The 18,493-nt window shown below is 44.9% G+C and overlaps 1 protein-coding gene across 6 annotated transcripts in view; it reads right to left on the bottom strand.

The window, feature by feature from the left end:
- Positions 1–7,522: 7,522 nt before the first annotated feature.
- Positions 7,523–18,493, bottom strand: part of LOC102400858 (signal transducer and activator of transcription 5B) — a 65,936-nt gene continuing 54,965 nt past the window's right edge. For 3 of the 6 annotated variants that reach the window (XM_025280122.3, XM_044938948.2, XM_044938951.2), the window contains 7 exons: positions 17,150–17,356; positions 15,918–16,012; positions 15,684–15,814; positions 14,677–14,847; positions 11,042–11,093; positions 10,644–10,751; positions 7,523–10,129 (listed from right to left, as the gene is read on the bottom strand). In XM_025280122.3, the coding sequence (XP_025135907.1) occupies positions 10,003–10,129; positions 10,644–10,751; positions 11,042–11,093; positions 14,677–14,847; positions 15,684–15,814; positions 15,918–16,012; positions 17,150–17,356 (891 nt within the window). In that variant the 3' untranslated portion in view covers positions 7,523–10,002. Of the gene's footprint in view, positions 10,130–10,643; positions 10,752–11,041; positions 11,094–12,158; positions 12,445–14,668; positions 14,848–15,683; positions 15,815–15,917; positions 16,013–17,149; positions 17,357–18,493 lie in introns of those variants that run through there. The other 3 variants (XR_006549449.1, XR_006549450.1, XM_044938949.1) reach the window with 3 other exon arrangements.

The raw sequence follows: 18,493 nt of genomic DNA, 5'->3' as shown, positions 1-18,493 counted from the left end.
GGTGGAGCTGGAGGCGGGGTCAGGGGAGCTCTTAAAGGGACAGGTTGCCTAAGGGCCGCGGTGCTGGGAGGTGGCCCAAGCCTGCAGGAGGAGGGAAGTTACAGCCAGAGTAGAGTGGTCCATAGGGTTGCAAAGAGTCGGACACGACTGAAGTGACTTAGCATGCAGAGTGGTCCTCAGACTCGTGCCGGTGAAGGGAGAGAAATCTGAGTGCAGAAAAGAGTGTCTCAGATCAGCATGAGCGGGGAGTGGGCACATCCCATCCTGGAGCAGGTGCAAACGAGCACTGTCAAAAAGCAACATTTTTCCAATCTAGAATTGCCCTCCACAAAGGTAGTAGAGAAATAAAATCCTTTTGTTATTGAACAAACATTAAAGCAGCCTGCGACACATCACAGGCAAACTACTGGGACCGCGAAGACAGAAAAGAATCTCATTCTCCCCCATATTTTTTTGTAGTTATAATTTATTAACTTGTCATCCTGATTTTGTATGGGCTTACTTTCTTTTTTCATTTTATTACCTTTTTATTTTTAACTTTAAAAATATTTAATTGAAGTATAATTACTTTACAATGTTATGTTAGTTTCTACTGTACAACAAAGTGAATCAGCTATATGGATACATATACCCCCTCCCTGTTGAGCCTCCCTCCCTTCCCCCATCTCACCCCTCACCGACTCATCACTGAGCACCGAGGTGAGCTCCCTGTGCTATACAGCAGCTTTCCACTAGCTATCTGTTTTACACATGGTAGTGTATATATGTTGGGCTTCGCAGGTGGCGCTAGTGGTAAAGAACCTGCCTGACAATGCAGAAGACATAAGAGACACAGGTTCGATCCCTGGGTCAGGAAGAACTCCTGGAGGAGGTCATGGCAACCCACTCCAGTATGCTTTCCTGGAGAATCCCATGAACAGAAGGAGCCTGGCGGGGCTACAGTCCATGGGCTCACAAAGAGTCGGACATGACTGACGTGACTTAGCACGCATGCACACATTGTATATAAATGTTAGTGCTACTTTCCCAGGTCATCCTACTCACTCCTTCTCTGTGCATCTGCCTGACCGTTCTCTATGTCTGTGTCCTGCCAATAGATTCATCAGTATCACTCCCTTTTAAAGCTAGAGCCCAACAGATATAACCTGTTAACACATGTTCTCAAGATAAATAACTTTACCTGGTAATTGGGGTCCCCACCTGTGTTACTTTATTGGCTTTATCCCAGGCAACACAAACTTCTCCCATCTTTATGGCAAGAGGTAGTTTTGCAGCTTGGAGTAGGGTGCTCTCCAGAGCTCGGCTATCCCTGCTTATTCTGAAAGACTTGAGAAGCTGTGCTCAGGAAGGTGTTCTTCTATCCCACATGAAGCCCTCTCTCCCGCTGTGTTCTTCACCCAGGCTCTCAGACACTCTCCCTTCACCCTCAACTGCCTCACCATATTGCAGTCTCTCTTCTCAAAACTGAGCTTTTTAAACTTTTATATACTTATTTCTTTTTGGCCATACTGCTTTTGGGATCTTAGTTCCCTGATCAGGGATTGAACTAGGGTCCTTTAGCAGTTTAAGAACTGAGTCCTAACCACTGGGCCACCAGGGAATTCCCATCATGGCTTAACTCTTAAAGCGTGCAATTCAGTGGTTTCTAGTGTATTCATAGGTATGAATGCCAACAGTCAATTTTATAACATTTTCATCACCATGGAAGTAACCCTAGGTTCTTTAACTATTAATCCCCAATCCCTTCCCACCTTCCACCCCCCAGCCCTAAGCAACCACAAATCTACTTTCTCTGTATATAGATTCAACTATTCTGGATATTTCATGTAAGTGGAATCATATACTATGTGATCGTTTGAGTCTGGCTTCTTTCATTTAACATGTTTGCAAGGTTCTTCCATGTAGTTCATTCTTTTCATCACCAAATGATGTTTCAGCATATGGATGAAACTCATTTGATTATCCATTCATCAGTGGATAAACCTGGGTTATTTCTGCTCTTTGACTATTGTGTATATTGCTATTATGAATGCTAGTGTACAAGCTTTTCTGTGGATATATATCTTCATTTTTCTTGCATAAAAATGGAATGCAAGGGGTTCACTGTGTTCCAGTGAGTGGAATGGCTGGGTTGTATAGTAACTGGAACTGCTAAACTGGTTTCCAAGGTGGCTTCACCATTTTACATTCCCACCACCAGTATATGAGGGTTCCAGGTTCTCTACATCCTTGTCAACACTTGTTACTACCTGACCTTTTGATTATAGCTGTCCTGCCCTCCTCATTCATCCATTTGAGTGAGATTTTGCATTTTCCTAATGACTAACAATGTCCTACCTTTTTATGTGTTTATTGGCCATCTGTGTACTTTCTTGGGGAAATGTCTTATCAGATTCTTTACCCATTTTTAACTGGACCACTTGTCTTTTTATTATTAAGTTGTAAGAGTTCTTTATATATTTTATACACAAGTCCATATATCAGATATATATGATTTGTAAATATGATTTTTCTCCTATCTTATGGGGTATTTTTCCATTTTCTTTTTTTTGACTTGGAGTAAAAAAATCTTTTTAAATTTTTTAAAAATTTCATTTTTAAAAACTTGTTTTTTAACTGGAGTATAATTGCTTTACAATGTTGTGTTAGTTTCTGCTGTACAACATGAATCAGCTATAAATATACGTATATCCCTCTTGAGCCTCCCTGCCACCCCAGATCCCACACCTCTTTTTATTTTCTTGATAGTGTCCTGGAAGCACACATTTTTTAGCTTTATTTATTTATTTACCTGCTGGGTCTTCATTGCTGCGCACAGGCTACGCTCTAGCTGCGGTGTATGGGCTTCTCATCATGGTGTCTTCTCTTTGTGGAGCACAGGCTGGAGTGCCCGCGGGCTTCAGGAGTTGTGGTGCATGGGCTTACTTGCCCTGTGGCCTGGGGAGTCTTCCCAGACCAGGGCTTGAACCCGGTCCCCTGCACTAGCAGGTGGATTCTTAACCACTGGACCACTGGGAAAGTCCAAAATATTTGGCTCTGATGAAGTTTAACAACCTATTTTTTTCTTTTGTTGCTTATGCTTTTGGAGTCATATCTAAGAATATAGTGTCAAATTTGAGGTCATGAAGATTTAGCCTTATATTTCCTTGGCTTTTCTTTGATCCATATTTTTTAATTGTAGTAAAATATAAATAAGAGTTACCATGTTAACTGTATTTAGTTATCCACTTCAGTGTCATTAAGTACGTTTCCATTGTTGTTGTGGAACCATCACCATCATCTCTCTCCAAAACTTTTCATCTTCTTAAACTAAAACTCTGCACTCATCAAACAGTAACTCCCCACTGCTCCTTCCCATAGCCTTTGAAAACCATCACCCTGTTTGCTGTCTTTATGAATATGACTACTCTAGGTGCCTAATATAAGGGGAATTATACAATATTCGTCTTTTTGTGTCTGTCTTATTTCACTTAGCATAATGTCTGTTTTTGTCCATGTGGTAGCGTGTGTCAGAATTTAAGGAAGGAAATACACACACACACACACAAATATATATATATATATATATATATATATATACACACACACACACCATATTTTGTTTATCCACTTATTCATTGATGGACATTCACTGTTTGACTATTATGAATAATGCTACTATAAACACAGGTGTACAAAGATCTGAGTCCCCCCTTTTAATTCTTTTGAGAATATTCCCAGAAGGTGAAGTGCTAAATCATATGGTAATTCACACACGTACCTTTTTGAGGGACCACCATCCTATTTTCACAGCAGCTGCACTATTTTACGAGCCAACCTGCAATGTATAAGGGTTCCAGTTTTTCTACATCCCCTCAACAATTGATGTTTTCTGAGTTTTTGGTTTTTGTAATAGCCAACCAATGGGTATCTCTTTGTGGGTTTGAGTTGCATTTCCCTAACAACTGAGCATCTTTTTGTGTGCTTGTTGTCTACCTGTGTATCTTCTTTGGAAAAACATCTATTCATGTCATGTTCCCATTTAAAAGTTTTTGTTGTTGAAGGGTTCTTTATATATTTTGGCTATTAATCCCCTATCAGACATATGGTTTGCAAATATTTTCTTCCATTCTGTTCGTTGCCTTTTCACTCTGTTCACAGTGTCTTTCTTCTTCTTTTTTCTTTTTTTAAAGTACTTATTTTTTTGGCTGACCAGGTCTTAGTTGTAGCATGTGGATCTTTAGTTGTAGCATGCAAACTTTTATTTTCGGCCTGTGGGATCTAGTTTCCAGAGCGGGGATTGAACCCAGGCCTCCTGCATTGGAAGCATGGACTCTTAGCCACTGGACCACCAGGGAAGTCCCAATAGTGTCTTTTGATGTACAATTAAAACAATTTTTTTGGCTGTGTCATAGTGCCAAAATGCTTAGTTGCAACACTGTGGACCTTAGTTCCCTGACCAGGGATTGAACCTGGGCTTGGTTCAATGAAAGCTGAGTCCTAACCACTGGACAGCCAGGGAATTCCCAAAAGTTTTTAATTTTGATGAAGTCCAATTTACCTTCTGCTGCCTATACTTTTAGTATCATGGCCAAAAAAATCATTGCCAAATCCCATGTCATGAAGCTCTGTTTTCTTCTTTGAGTTTTACAGTTTTAGCTCTTACATTTAGATCTTTGATCCACTTTGAATTGATTTTTATATATGATGTAAGGTAAGGTTCCAAATTCATTCTTTCACATGTGGTTATCCAGTTGTCCCAGCACTTTGTTGAAAAGACTATTCTTTCCCCACTGAATGGTCTTGGCACCCTTGTCAAAAATTTGTTGACCACAGACACATGGATTTCTTTCTAGACTCTGAATTCTCTTCCCTTATCTATAGGTCTATCCTCCTGCCAGCACTACACTTCACTGATTATTCTTCTTTGTAGTAAGTTTTGAAATTGCTAAGTGTGACTACTTCAACTTTCTTCTTTTTCAATTGGTTTTGTAGGAGTTTTGGTCTGGTTTCCAGATATTTGTGAATTTTCCAGGGCTTCTGATGAAGCTGCTCAACACCATTAGTCATCAGGGAAATGCAAACTAGAATTGACTCAAGTCGTGTCACACTCCACTACAATGGCTATAATCAAAAGGTCAGAAGGTAAGTGTTGGCAAGGATGTAGAGGAATTAGAACCCTCATGTAAAATAGTGCGGCCACCTTGGAAACCAGTTTAGCAATTCCTTGTTTCTGGTCCAGGTAAACAAGTTTCCTTGTTTAGTGAGTGGCTGGGTTATTTTAGTGAGTCTGTCTGCTCCCCACTGCCCTCCCCGCTACACAGTGTGGAGCCTCTGATGTTGCTCCTTAGGTGGGTGCAGACCTGAGTTAAGCCCATAGTCACTCTAGCATGACAGTGACTTGCAAGGATCTCTCTGTGTCTCTTTCCCTGACCGCACCCAGCTGTTAAAACGACACTGGTTGTTGGCTGATCTGCCAACAGTGCGCTGGGGAATAAATGACTCCACCAATGGATCCAATCAAATGCAGGCTTCTTTGAAGGGATAGTTTCAAAGGTCAGTATTTGAGATTTGTTCTGACCCCAAGAGAGAAAGTTCCTTCCTGCTTTATCTTTCCCCATTTCTAGCAAACTAGCCAGTTCAGTTTAGCTTCTGTCTCCAATGAAGCTATGGATCTCCTGCCAATAGCCTTTCACCACAACCTCCAGGTTTTGAGAGCACAGTTAAGCTTGAGCTTGCAAATGGCGTCAGTTCCCTGTTTTAAACCTGCCTTTCCTCTCTGGAGCAAAATCTCTTGAGTCTTAGCTCTGGCATTGTGGGTGTGATGCTGGCATGCTTCTGAGTGATGGGCCCACTTCAAAAGCTGAGTGCTCAAACTTCCCTGGTGGTCCAGCGGTTCAAGACTCTACGAGCTTCCAACGCAGTGGGTGCAGGTTTGCTCTGTGGTTGTGGAACTAAGATCCCACACACTGCAAAGTGCAGCCCAAAAAGGGGAAAAAAAAAAAGCTGAGGGGTGGGGGGTGATCAGTAGCCTCAGTCCTTCCCCGGCTTGCCTCTCCCATGGTGGAATCACTACGTTATGGACCTGAGCAAATGTGATCAGGGCTCCAGGACTCTCAGTAGCACTGGCCCGAGGTAAAGCGTCCATCCTACCAGAAGGGGCCAAGCAGAAGGGAGTACCTGATCTTTCAGCAGCATCACCCAGAACTCAGCATCAGCTACAGGGCGCTGGGGGCAGGATGAGAAATGCCAGCATCCTGGCTTTCCCAGATGATAACCCCCTGACTGGGAGCTATGGGGAGAGGGAGCTCTGTGTTCTTGGCTGCACTGGTCTGGAGTTTCTGTCCTTTTGGGTCTTGGTTCAAACACCATGCTCACTCTTCTTACTGCATTTTGAGTTTTCTCGAGTAAACATTTCTTCATTTGCTGTATACCCATAGGAGACTTCGAACGGGTGGGTTTAAGAAAACAACTGTCACCAGTTTCACTGTGGGGGTGGGTGTGTAGGGCTGTTCGTGCTGTCACACCAGGAGTGGACTCCTGTCACTCTTCAGTGCTCGGCAACTCAGCTTGGGTCCCTATCTTTACAGACTGTTCTTACCAAGGTCATCTACAGCCCCTTTAGTACCAAACCCAGACAGTATTCCCAGTTACTATGTTCGACACTGTCACCCTTCCCTGGGCTTTGTTAGCTGTAGCCTTTCAGATTTTCCCTACCTCTTCCATCATTCTTTTTTTTTTTTTAAACCTTATCGGTGATACTTTTTTTTTGAAGACTTATGTATGTTCTGTCTGTGGTGGGTCTCTGTTGCTGCACGTTGGCTTTCGATGGTTGTGGCGATCGGGGGCTGCTCTTTGTTGCGGTGCGCAGGCTGCTCACTGCTGCAGCCTCTCTTGCGGGGCACGGGCTCTGGGAGCCTGGGCTTCAGTAGCTGCAGCATGTGGGCTCAGTAGCTGCAGTGTACAAGCTTATTTGCTCTGCAGCATGTGGGATCTTCCTGAACCAGGGATCAAACCAGTGTCCCCTGCATCGCAAGGTGGACTGTTAACTGCTGAACCACCAGCAAAGCCCCAGTGACACTTAAATTTATTTGGCTGTGCGGGTCTTAGCCGCAGCACACAGGATCTTAGATCTCACTGTGGCCTGAGGGATCTTCAGTTGTGGGATGTGAACTCTAGTTGCAGCACGTGGGGTCTAGTTCCCTGACCAGGTACTGAACTCAGGGCCCCCTGCATTGGGAGCTCAGAGTCTTAGCCCAGGGTCACCAGGGAAGTCCCCTGAACACGCTGATTTTTAAGGATGAGCTTTCTAACAGGAATAGGAGATAAAGACTATCATTCTAATTTTCAAAACTTCATGTGAACAGAAAGGTAAGAAACGCCCCCACTAGCCATCAACGCTGGTCACACACACGCTCTGAGGCAGCCAACACCCAGCTAGTTCCTTTTTTCAGAGTCATGCTGATGATTTCAAATATTTCCCCGTCAAAACCACCCTATCTCAGCACCTGGTGGAACGAAATAAAAAGAGCACTCCATACTGTCCACTGAAAGGAAATATTTATTTGTAACATAAAATACACAATTTTTTGATTATTTCAAATTGTACACAATACTTTTTTTAAGCAGCTATATACTAAGCTTCAAGGCTAAAATATGTATCTGAAATAATTTTGCCAAGTTTTATAAAGAAAAATTATAAAAAAGTATGCTATTTTAAGTTATATTCACTCTTAGTCTCCCCCCTCACCTGCTGCAAAGCCCTGCACACACCGTACATTGAAACGTTTTGATGACTTGTGTGTGTGTGTCTGGGAGCGAGCGAGGGGCTGAGGCAGTTGAGAGTTGCCATGGCCTCTCCTTGTGGTTTGCAGAACAGGGAGGAGAGAGAAGCTATATGCAGACAGTGAGCGTGCCTTTCAGTCACAATCTCTCCTATCAGGAGACACGGTCTCAGGAAAACTGAGGACAGCTCAGCCATGGGACACGCGCAGGAACCCCCAGGCTCCGGGCAGCCACTCTCCTGGGCACCTGTTCTCCCCAGCCCAGTGCTAACTATGCAGTGAGCGCTCTGCCCTTGGCATGCCAGGGGCCGGGCCAACCACTCATCTGAGTGTGTCACTCCCTGCCCCCGGGGTTGCCGGGACCACCAGGGTTGGCACTCAAGGTGCCTGGGTGACAGAGGCAACTAGGCTTCCTTTCCACCTTTCCCCAACACTCCCATTCTCAGTAAGGGGGTGGGGAGGGGGCGGTGGGGATTTTAATCAAATCTTGAAGACATAAGGGGCTGGTACGTCAGTGCTGGTATCCGTGGAGGGGTCAGCCTGGTCATCAGAGGCAGAGACAATCTACCGCCCGGCATAGAAAAATATTGATAAATCACTGTACGAAACTGAGCTAGGGCAAAGAGCAGCTTTTAAAAAGTCATCTTCCAATAAATATTTACTACAGAGAAATATTTTCCTTTAACATTAAAACACTGATAAATTCAGAAGTTAATTTTGTAAAAAAAATATGTGCATTTCCCCACATGTATAAAAATAATGTTTTTAGGGCCATTCCCTCCTGGGTGTGGTCAGGCCCTTCTTTTCGAGGGGAGCTGGGGTGACCTTAAGGCTTAAACCCCAAAGCTATACCTGCCTCCCCCCTTGCCCACCTGCCTGCCACAGCCCATTCCTTCCTTCTGGTGTAAAGCTATGGAAGAAATTTTGGATGAAATTATGCTGAGGATTTTTTGTTTTGCTTTGTTTCTGCAGCTTACCAAACTTCCCAGAAAACCTGCTGACTGCGTTTCCCCAAATTACCCCAATGCTGACACCCAGCACCCTGCCCAGGTGGGCAACACACAGGTCCTGGGTTCGGCCCACACTCTAGCCGCCCACTCCCCAAGACACTGTGTGTGGACAGTGAAGGGAATAGATGTGGCCTGCGGCGAGTCAAAGGCACAGGACCTGATGCAGGAAGAAAGAATTCTAACGTCAAATTAGGGTGAGAAGGGGAAACCGAGAAGTCCCAATTTAGAAACAAAAACACAATTCAACATTTGCAAAAAGCTGTTATCAATATGCCTTTAGAAAACCTTGCTTGTGCCTCCACCAGCGCAGAAGAGGGCGGGCAGACTGATGGTCGTTCCCAGGGAACAATGCGACCTTCTCAGAGCCTGTGAGCCAGCGCCGGGCTGTTCAATCCGGTCACAACATAAAGGACATCAACACTGTGGGCGCTGGTTACGCGACCCTCGTGTCTTTCCTCTATTTCATCATACGTGTCTGCACATGTGTACACACACAGGAACTAAGTGGCAATTCCACGGGGCGTGGGAGTGAGCATGGGAGGCAGAGAACAGAAGATGGGCTACCAGTTATTCAGAAAGCCACTACCCACCGCCAAAGCCACGACTTCCCTTGCCCCAACCACTACTGTATGTCCCTCCTTTTCCCATCCCAACCCAGGAAAATGGGGGTCGGGGGAGAGGGAAGGACGGAGGATTGACTTCCTTCATCACAAGGCAGTTTCTACGTTTCAGAAGAAAAGCAGAGACCATCACGGTTATAGATCAATGGCTTGGCAAACACGGTGACACAGATTCACCAGACAGGAGGTGTTTCCACCTCCCTCTGTCCTTCCCTCACTTGAAGAGCCACGTGTCAGAGCCACTGGACCTCAAGACACAAGGCCCAGTTCCAGGGTTCATGGAACTAACTGCCATTCTGCACAAGGTTAAAACAACCAGAGCCTCTGTTTGTGGCCCCAGTGCTGCAGCTAAACTCTGGACAGCAAGGGGGAGAAGCAGCACAACATGCAATCTCACACTCACACACACACACACACACTCACATGCCCTTCACTGGTGCCACCATGCACAGAAACACTAAAGTCACAACTAGTATTAACACTTCACATTATGAGTATTGTTTCCAAAGAGAAGCGATTCATGGAATTAAAACATCCACAAAAGTAACTCCTCTGGCGAGGATGAAGAAGCTAGAGATGGCGACAGGGCGGGGGGGTGGGGGTGGGGCGTCACGACTGTGCGTGGGGGATCCACTGACTGTCCATGGGTCGGCCTAGGAGCTCCTCCACACGCCGCGCCACGTCGATTGTGTCGTCCAGATCGAAGTCACCATCGTTGTCAAGGACGGGGTCGGGGCTTGGGAGGAAAAGAAGAGAGGTTGAGGGAAGGGAGAGGTCAGAGGCCCACAAGGAGCAGCAGAGACCACCCTGCACCCCACCAGGTGAGCGGCTCAGACTGCCTGTACCCTTGGCCCAGGCCTGGCGGGCAACTAGTAAGGCGACCTGAACCCTGGGGCAGAGTTGTCTGCCAGCTGGTTGGACACAGTGACTCAGACTAAAATACCAGCCTACCTAGCCTCAACACTGGTTGCCCGCACATACTTAAAACCCATCTGGTTTTTACACAGAGCCAGAAAAATTTCCACTTTAGAAGAGTGGAGCAGGTGACGTGGCCCAACCCTGTTCGATACTACCAATGCCTGTTGGTCAAATCTCTCCCTCCCACCTGGGCACGTGCCTGAGGCTGCCTGGCCTAGGTAGTCTCAGACCCAGACTAGCCCTGGTGTCCTTGCCCATCAGTCCTCTGGGCACCCAGCCTGAGGCCAGGTGCCCAGTTCCTCCCCATGGAGCCCCAAAAGAACACAACCTACTTCTGTGGGTACATGTTATAGTGAGGCTGGGGGCACACGGCTGGGGAGGGAGCCTGGTCCATGTAGGTGGCGTTGCTTCCAGCAGAGTCTGCAGAGGCGCTCACAAACCTGTGGGAGGAAGCGGAGCCTTAGCAAGGGGTAGTGGGGAGGAGCACTTTTGTGTCTTTCTCGGGTGTGGAAGGACAAAGGGCCCACTGAGCCTGGGGCTTTGGCTGTGGGAGCAGGGCCCTGGGTACCAGGTCCCCTCATGACCAAGGCCCAGTTTCCTCCCCAGGGATGGGCCAGGTACGTGTGTGTGAGAGGAGGCAGTGGGGGGTGAGGAGATGAGGAGAGCCAGGTGGAGGCCCGGGGAGGAGAAAAGAGGCAGCAGGAGACCAGCGCTGGGCCCAGACACTTACTCAGGGACCACTTGCTTGATCTGTGGCTTCACGTATCCGTCCACTGCTTTAGCTGCCGAGGAGGGAAGATGGTGATGAGAACCAAAGTTCTCAAATGAAATGAAGATGCAGTCTCCCTTAAGAATCCCGTCTTTTCTTAGGATAAGACACAATCACCTCATTTTATCTTAGGATTTGGTACAAGCGTGTCTTTCATTTTTCTCTCATTTCTTTTGGTCTTACAGTGTGGCATGCGGGGTCTCAGCTTCCCAACCCAGGATGGAAACCATAACCCTTGCACTGGGAGCATGGAGTCTTTTAAAATAATTAATTAATTTTGGCTTAGTTGTGGCATGTGGGATCTAATTCTTTGATCAGGGCTCAAACCTGGGCCCCCTGCATCGGGAATGCAGACTCTTAGCCACTGGAGCACCAGGGAAGTCCCACAAGCACATATTTTAATTCATTAGGAAGACCCAGGAGAGGAGAAGCCTCAATACTGACACTGGAAGTTAAGATAGCTTCCAAGTTGGCTTGGATGTGTTAGTACATTCTTCAAACCATAAAAAAGGTAAACTTCAATACAAATCTAAACCAAGCATTAACTGCACACTCACTGTAAAAAGAAAACACATCTTCCAAAGTTTCAAGCTGCAGATACAGAGGGACTGGCAACAAAACGAGGACCAACATGGGGAGGTCACAGCTGGACAACTTCTCAATCACACAAGGAAGAACGCTGTCACCGCTGAAAGTCTAGAGAAACAGCCCGGGAGGCCCTGACTTCCTTATCCCTGGAGGTGCTCGCACAGAAGGTGGACCAACACTTGCCAGGGGTCATGCGGAAAAATCTAAGCATCAGAAGGGAACTAATCTTATCAAGGGTCCTGGGAGTTACTCTAGCTCTGAGCCTCCACTCTCTCAGGAAATGGAAAGCCACTCTGTCAGGTGTCTGCGTCGTCTTTGCGTGGGTTTCTGTATTGGGAGTCATGTGATGGCCGTGCTTCCCAGTGGGTGCCGTTTCTGCCGCATGGCTGGTTAGGAAAAAAGCACTGCTGCTGCAGCGCCTCCCTCTCCACAGCACCCTAGCTGGGATGTGCTAGGCTAGGGGTCAACCGAGGGGATAAGGCAGAGTTACCTTCTCAAAAGGCTGGTTATGGAAATCCAGCCAAGGTCGGTAGCAGGACTGTGATAGTCTGAAGTCGGTGAAGTCTCGTCTCTTGGGTGTGTGAGGAAGGCAACAAGTATGTCTTAACTCTATTAGACAGGGAAGATTCCGCTGAGGTCAGAAGGATGACTCAGTCTAAGAGACTGAACTGCGCCATGGGTCACACATCGCTTGTTATCCTGACCTGCTTCTTCTGGGGCTTCAAATGTCAGTGGCTGCCTTTTCATAATATTTCATGCTTTTTGTGCTTTACTGTCTACAGAGAATTTTATAGAACGGCAGAAAAGATAAGAAACAAAGAAATGCTATAAAAATAACATTTGAAAACCTAGATTAGCTGGGCTCATAAAAAGAAGCAGTGGCAGGTTTAATCCGAAATACCACATAAGTCTAAAAATATTTTGGCTTACTTCCCCACCTAGAAATATAACCAGGTGGGAAGGCATGATACAGACGGCAGAATCTCTAAAGGAAAAAAGGTCAACAGATTGGGCTATGTAGAAAATACACATCTTTGCACTTCAGCAAAACAAAACCTAAATGTTAAAAGAACCATGTCATGAAGAAAAAAATCTCTGCTGTATACGATAAAGGCTTTATTTACTATATAAAGGTCCTTGCACATTATTAAGGAAAAAGGAACTCCAAAAGAAAAATGTACAAGGAATAGGAACGTACAGGAAAAAGACAAATGGCCAATAATGCGGAGGTTAAGAAGCACAGGCTAGACTGAGCTCAAACCCTGGCTTGGCCTCCTCCTAGCTGTGAGAACTCTGACCAGTTACTTCACTCCCCTGGGCCTCAGCTCCTCAAATGAAACCTGGGGATGGGAACAGTAGCTACTGCACAGGCCTGTTTTGAAGATTAAAAGAGAAATAATTTGAAATGTGCTCAGAAAAGTGTCTGGTACGCAAGTAAGTGTTCAACAAACGTTAGCTGCTATTATTACTTCATTTCTTATCACTGTTATTATTGCCATTACATGAAAAGATGTTTTGAGCTTATGAAGAATCAAAGAAATGAAAAATAAGAACAAAGATCTCATGTGTATGCCCTGACATGTAAGATCTCACGTCAGGCTGGCAAACAGGAAGCTGATGAAGAGACTCTATGCCTGGCAGGAGGAGGATGGAGAAACAGACACTCAGACAGGTGTCTGTGGGAGTGGAAACAGACTCCACTTTCTGGAGGGCAATTCTGGAAAGATATGTCAAAATGCTTGAAAAGCACCTACCACGTGTCTCAAATTCGACTTTAGGAATCTGTCCTAAGGAAACAAGTTGAAAGAGATGCAGGTACCTGGTTATCTCAATATTAATCATCACAAAAAAACTGTGACCAACTTCAAAGTATCTTAAATAACCAACACAGAATCACCGCACAATGAAGTCTAGGCTATTGTTAAACGATGCTGTTAGTTTATATTTACTAGCCTGTAACTCTGCCTGGGATGTATTTTTCAGTGAAAGAGTAATCAGGTCATAAATGATGATGTACGGTATGACCCAAACCCGCCACGACCTGGTCCTTCCTGCTGCTCTGGCCTCGCCTCCTGCCATTTCTCCCCTGCTCATCCACTTCCAGCCTCCCGGGTCCTCGTGAGATTTTCTAAACAAACCAACTTCACTCCTGTCTCAGAGTCTCTGCTCTTGTTCTCTTGGGCTAGAGTGTTCTCCCTTGAGATCTGTGTGTGAGCTCCTCACTTCATCCAGGTCTACTCTGATGTCGCCTCCTCAGGGAAGCCTTCTCTGACCGCGCGAGTGAAGTGCCACCTCCCTTGGACTCCCTATCCCTTCACCTTATTTGTTTTCATAACGGCCATCACTAAATAGATACACTTATTTACTTGTTTACTGTCTTCCTTCTGCTATTAGATTGTAATCCTCACACAGGAAGTACTCAATAAGCCTCTGGTGACTGAATGCAGAAAACCTAGCTATGTGGACTGAAGAACATTTGTTTACATGGACGAGGTAAGACTGTTGTGTGATATCTATTTTCTTTTCTATACTTTTCTGGAAAATTTTACAATAAATACATAATACTTTTATGCTCAGAAAGCAATAAAACCATCTATGTTTTAAAATACAAAATTGTACCTAATATTGTTTGATCTAACCTTGTACACTGTAACACAGTGTAGCTGCTAGAAATACACTACAGTGGTTCCTCAAAAAATTAAACATATGAATTATCATATAAACCAGTCCTTTCCCTTCTGGGAAAATACTCAAAAGAATTAAAAGCCAGGATTCAAACAGATACTTGTTCCCTTCAGTTTGGTATTTGGGGCTGGTAGTGGATATGTTTTTTGTTTGACTAAAGAAAACAGCCTGGGATTTATATCTGCCCTGCATAAAGCTCAAACAGCAACAACTGAGTATTAACTGTATAGATTTTCATACAGACAGACAGACACAGACACACACACACCTAAAACAAAGCCCCGAATCACAACAAAAGCAAATCAGAATGCGAACATTGTTACCAGTGGCAGGCTCGCATGGAACTGGGGTGTAATACTTGGAGTACACTTCGTCTTTGGGCCGGTCAGGAAACACGTAGATAAGGTAACTCAGGTCTCCCAGGCGGTCGGCCAGGGACCGGATGGAGAAATCTCTGGTGGTAAAAGGCATCAGATTCCAAAACATTCTTTCCTCTAGATCAACAGACAGAATAATCGTGGTCTAAATATGACTTCTGAACAGGAAATCTTAAAACCCAAAGAGACTACAAACAAAGCTCTCCATGAAAATTGTCCTAATAAAAAATCTCCATTTAAAAATAACTGTGGGTTGTGGATTAAGCAGTTTTAAAAGTCATGGGTAGCTAAGCGGGTATCACATACCCTACTTCCCTTGAGATCTAATGATCTCAGGCAGTTTCCAGTTCAAACAGTATTCTATCCCTTCCTACAAGAAACTTGTTGCTGACTCCAGTCCCTGATTCCCCGTACAAAAGCATGTAAGAGAGATAGGAAGTGTGTCCATAGCCAGATAAGTTACCAAAAACAATCACGCTACTCTTGTTTGACTGTGAGGATCAGAGGAAAGAACTAATATTTCTAGATGTAAACGGTCAATACCCGTAACCCTTTAGCTTAGGATAAAGGAACAATGAAAACAGCATATTATTTCCACTCTAATGACTCCAAACAACAGAGTAATTCTTTACTGAAATAAGCCCAAGGTTGAATAATAAGAAGGCAAAAAGTTCAAAGGTGAAGCAGCTGAGACTTTGGGGAGGATACTGTATTACAAAGGTAGCCATGTCGGCCTGTCCATTTGTATTTCTCAAAATTAGTGCTTGTGTTTCCCATAATATTTTACACCAGCTGCAGCTGTGTCATGGTTATACATTTGTGCTTCCCATAATTAGTACTGGCCCCAAGGAATAATAACAAGTACTCAATGAACTGGTGGTTACAGTATAATAATTTTGCAACGTAAGCACCTAACCAGAGACAAGATGTCCTAAAGAGGGACAGACACTCACGAGAATCAAACTTCCAAGCAATGGTGATGCCACCGATTTCAGAGTCACTGAACCTCAGCAGGAAGGTCCCGTCTGGCTTGTTGATAAGCAGGTCGTGGGCCTGTTGCTTGTTCACGAAACCCAAGATAGCCCTGGATCATAAAGGCCAAAGGGGCAGAAGCAGAGTGTGATGTTGCAATGCAAGAAGGAAAACCTTACCACTCTACTGCCAACTTAACAAATGACGATTCTCACCCGTCATTCCAATGAGGCTTGAGATGTTTCTTTAACACTTCCATAACACCATCAAACCACTGCCAGAAAGTGTAATTCCGTCCGGGTAAATTCTCCTGGTTGGAGAGACAACAGTGAACCCAAGAAGGCAAAAGCCACGCTCAGGGTCTGATTACCTGGATACGCTTTAACTGGACACATTAAATGGAAAACATCCACACTAGCAGGATCATACAAATATACACACCTGCCTGAGTTTGACCAAAGGGTCCTACAATCAAAACAGTGCAGAGAGGAAAAGACGGAAGAAGGGGAAAACACCACAAAGCAATTACCAACACTCAGTGGGCCTGGCCACACACACTTTCCCCTGCATCTGGGCTGACTAGTCCTTTGTTGGTTGTGATTTGTGGCCTGTGATGAACAGCAGCAGCACTGCCCAGGAGCTTCTGAGAAATGCAGAATGTCAGGCCTCATCTCAGGCCTGCTGTGTCCAAGCCCGCCCCTTAACAAGATGTGTCGGTGATGCATAAACGTGAATTGCATCAGATCACACCATGAGGCTGCAGAGAACACTCCATCATCTGGGTGTTACCAACAATTATCAGCCAAATGCAGTGATCTAATTCTGTTGGAAGGCAGCCGTACTGCAGCGGCAAAGACAGACCATGGGGGCCTCCTGCTTCTCCTAGCAAAGCTCCTCTGATCACTAGCAAACCACTTAGCCAGCTGGTTGGCACATAACTGTTAAGACATACTCAGAGACTATGAAATCTCTGAATTAGGGCACTTAAAATAAGTGGAGTGGGGGTGTAAGCGAAGAAATTAAAGTTCAATTTAAAATCAACTTAAATTTCCTTCATCAGCATCCTCTTTCTTGGGCCGAGGGTTCCATGGGAGCCTGACTTTGTATTACGTATCAAGGAACATCAGAGGGTCAAGGGGACAGCCATGGAGCTCTGATCACCACAAAAGCTTTACTTCTCATGAGTTCCATTACTGTGTGCTTTTCTGTCTCCTTCACAAAGGAGAAAACACACTAGCTGCATGCTAGTGCACCCACTTTGCTTAAATATTCAAGCACGTAATTTTGTACATAAAACGTATGAGGCTGTCCACCTGTTCAGAAGCTTCCCAATATCACGGGCGCATCACATTAGAGATGCGAGGAGTGAGGGCCTGGTGCAGGGCGGCTCCTGAGGGATTGGGTTTGCAGGGGCTGATCTAACCGCTGCAGGTGGTGTGTCCCTCACCCGGTTGAACTGGGACCAGGACACGGACATGCCATTGTAGTCCTCGAGGTGGCTGCTGCTGCTGTTGAACAGCTTCTGCGCCAGGAACACCAGGTTCTCCTTGGTCAGGCCCCGGTTGCTCTGCACCTCGGCCTTGAATTTCATGTTGAGCGCCTCGCACAGCTGCGGCCACAGGACTTTGTCGGGCACCGCAAACGGCACCCTACCCTGAGGGGGAGAGAAGCCAGAAACCTTAGGAGCAAACAGTCGCATGATTTATACCCTTGATGCGCAAGAGAGAAACACCAGGGACTGCATGGAGTTACAAACACTTGTCTGGCTGAGCCCGAGTGTCAACTCAGACTTCCTTGGGGTGTGCAGTTTCGTGAAATTCAGAAGGTTCCATCTTATCTTCTTCCCACACAACTTGGAAGGTAACCTTGTGCTTTCTGTGGGGTTCTGTAAGTGTGCTGCTGGATGTCTCATGTTTCAACAGTCATGAAAAAAAAAACATGACCAAGGTCTGGCTCTGATACTGGAAATTCAAAGGGAGTCGAAAGCTACAAGACTGGTTCTCTAGGTATATCCTTGCTCTTGACTCCTGCCAAGAACACTAGCTCAAAGTGAAATAACTTGTATGGAAGAGTAGAAACTATGAGCTGATGATTTTACTGAGAAACAGATTAGAATATAAATTTATTAAAAACTGCTTTCATCCCATTCAGGCACAGAACTTCATTTTATTTTATTATAAATTTTGTTGGAAAAGGCAATTCCTTCACATGATATAAAATTTAAAAAGCACAGAAGGGTATACAGTGAAGTCACTTTCCTGTCACTTTCCTATCTGTGTCTGCCAGCAATCTAGTTCCTCTCCCCAAAGCATGTAATCTAGTTATTGTGTATACTAACAAAGATATTCTGTGCCTGTCAGCGAATATGTATAATTTCTTTAAAATATAAAGCCCACATATTCTGCAACTCTTTTTTTTCACTTAATACTTTACCCAGAAGACCTCACATTAGCACATAAAGAAATTTTTCATTTTCTTTCGTGGTTGCTAAATATTCTACAGTGTGGAGGAACAATAATATATTTAACCAGATCTCCATTGGTGGACATCTATGTACCATCCTTAAGTCTTTGGCTATTGTCACAAGCAATGCTGCAGTGTATTCATGTCATTTCACATACAGGCAAATACATCTGTAGAATAATTCCCACAGGGATGTATTTGTTCTAAAACAGCATAATGGAGAGGATGTGGAGAACCCTCCTACAGTGCTGGTGAAAATATAAATTGGTGAAGGCACTATGGAAAACAGTATGGAGGCTCCTTAAGAAAAACTAAAAAGAGTTGCCGT

The sequence above is a fragment of the Bubalus bubalis genome, chromosome 3 (genome assembly GCF_019923935.1).
Source record: "Bubalus bubalis isolate 160015118507 breed Murrah chromosome 3, NDDB_SH_1, whole genome shotgun sequence".
In the NCBI taxonomy this organism is placed as follows: Eukaryota; Metazoa; Chordata; class Mammalia; order Artiodactyla; family Bovidae; genus Bubalus; species Bubalus bubalis.
Note: the sequence above shows the minus strand (reverse complement) of the source record. Positions and strands in the feature narration are given on the sequence as shown.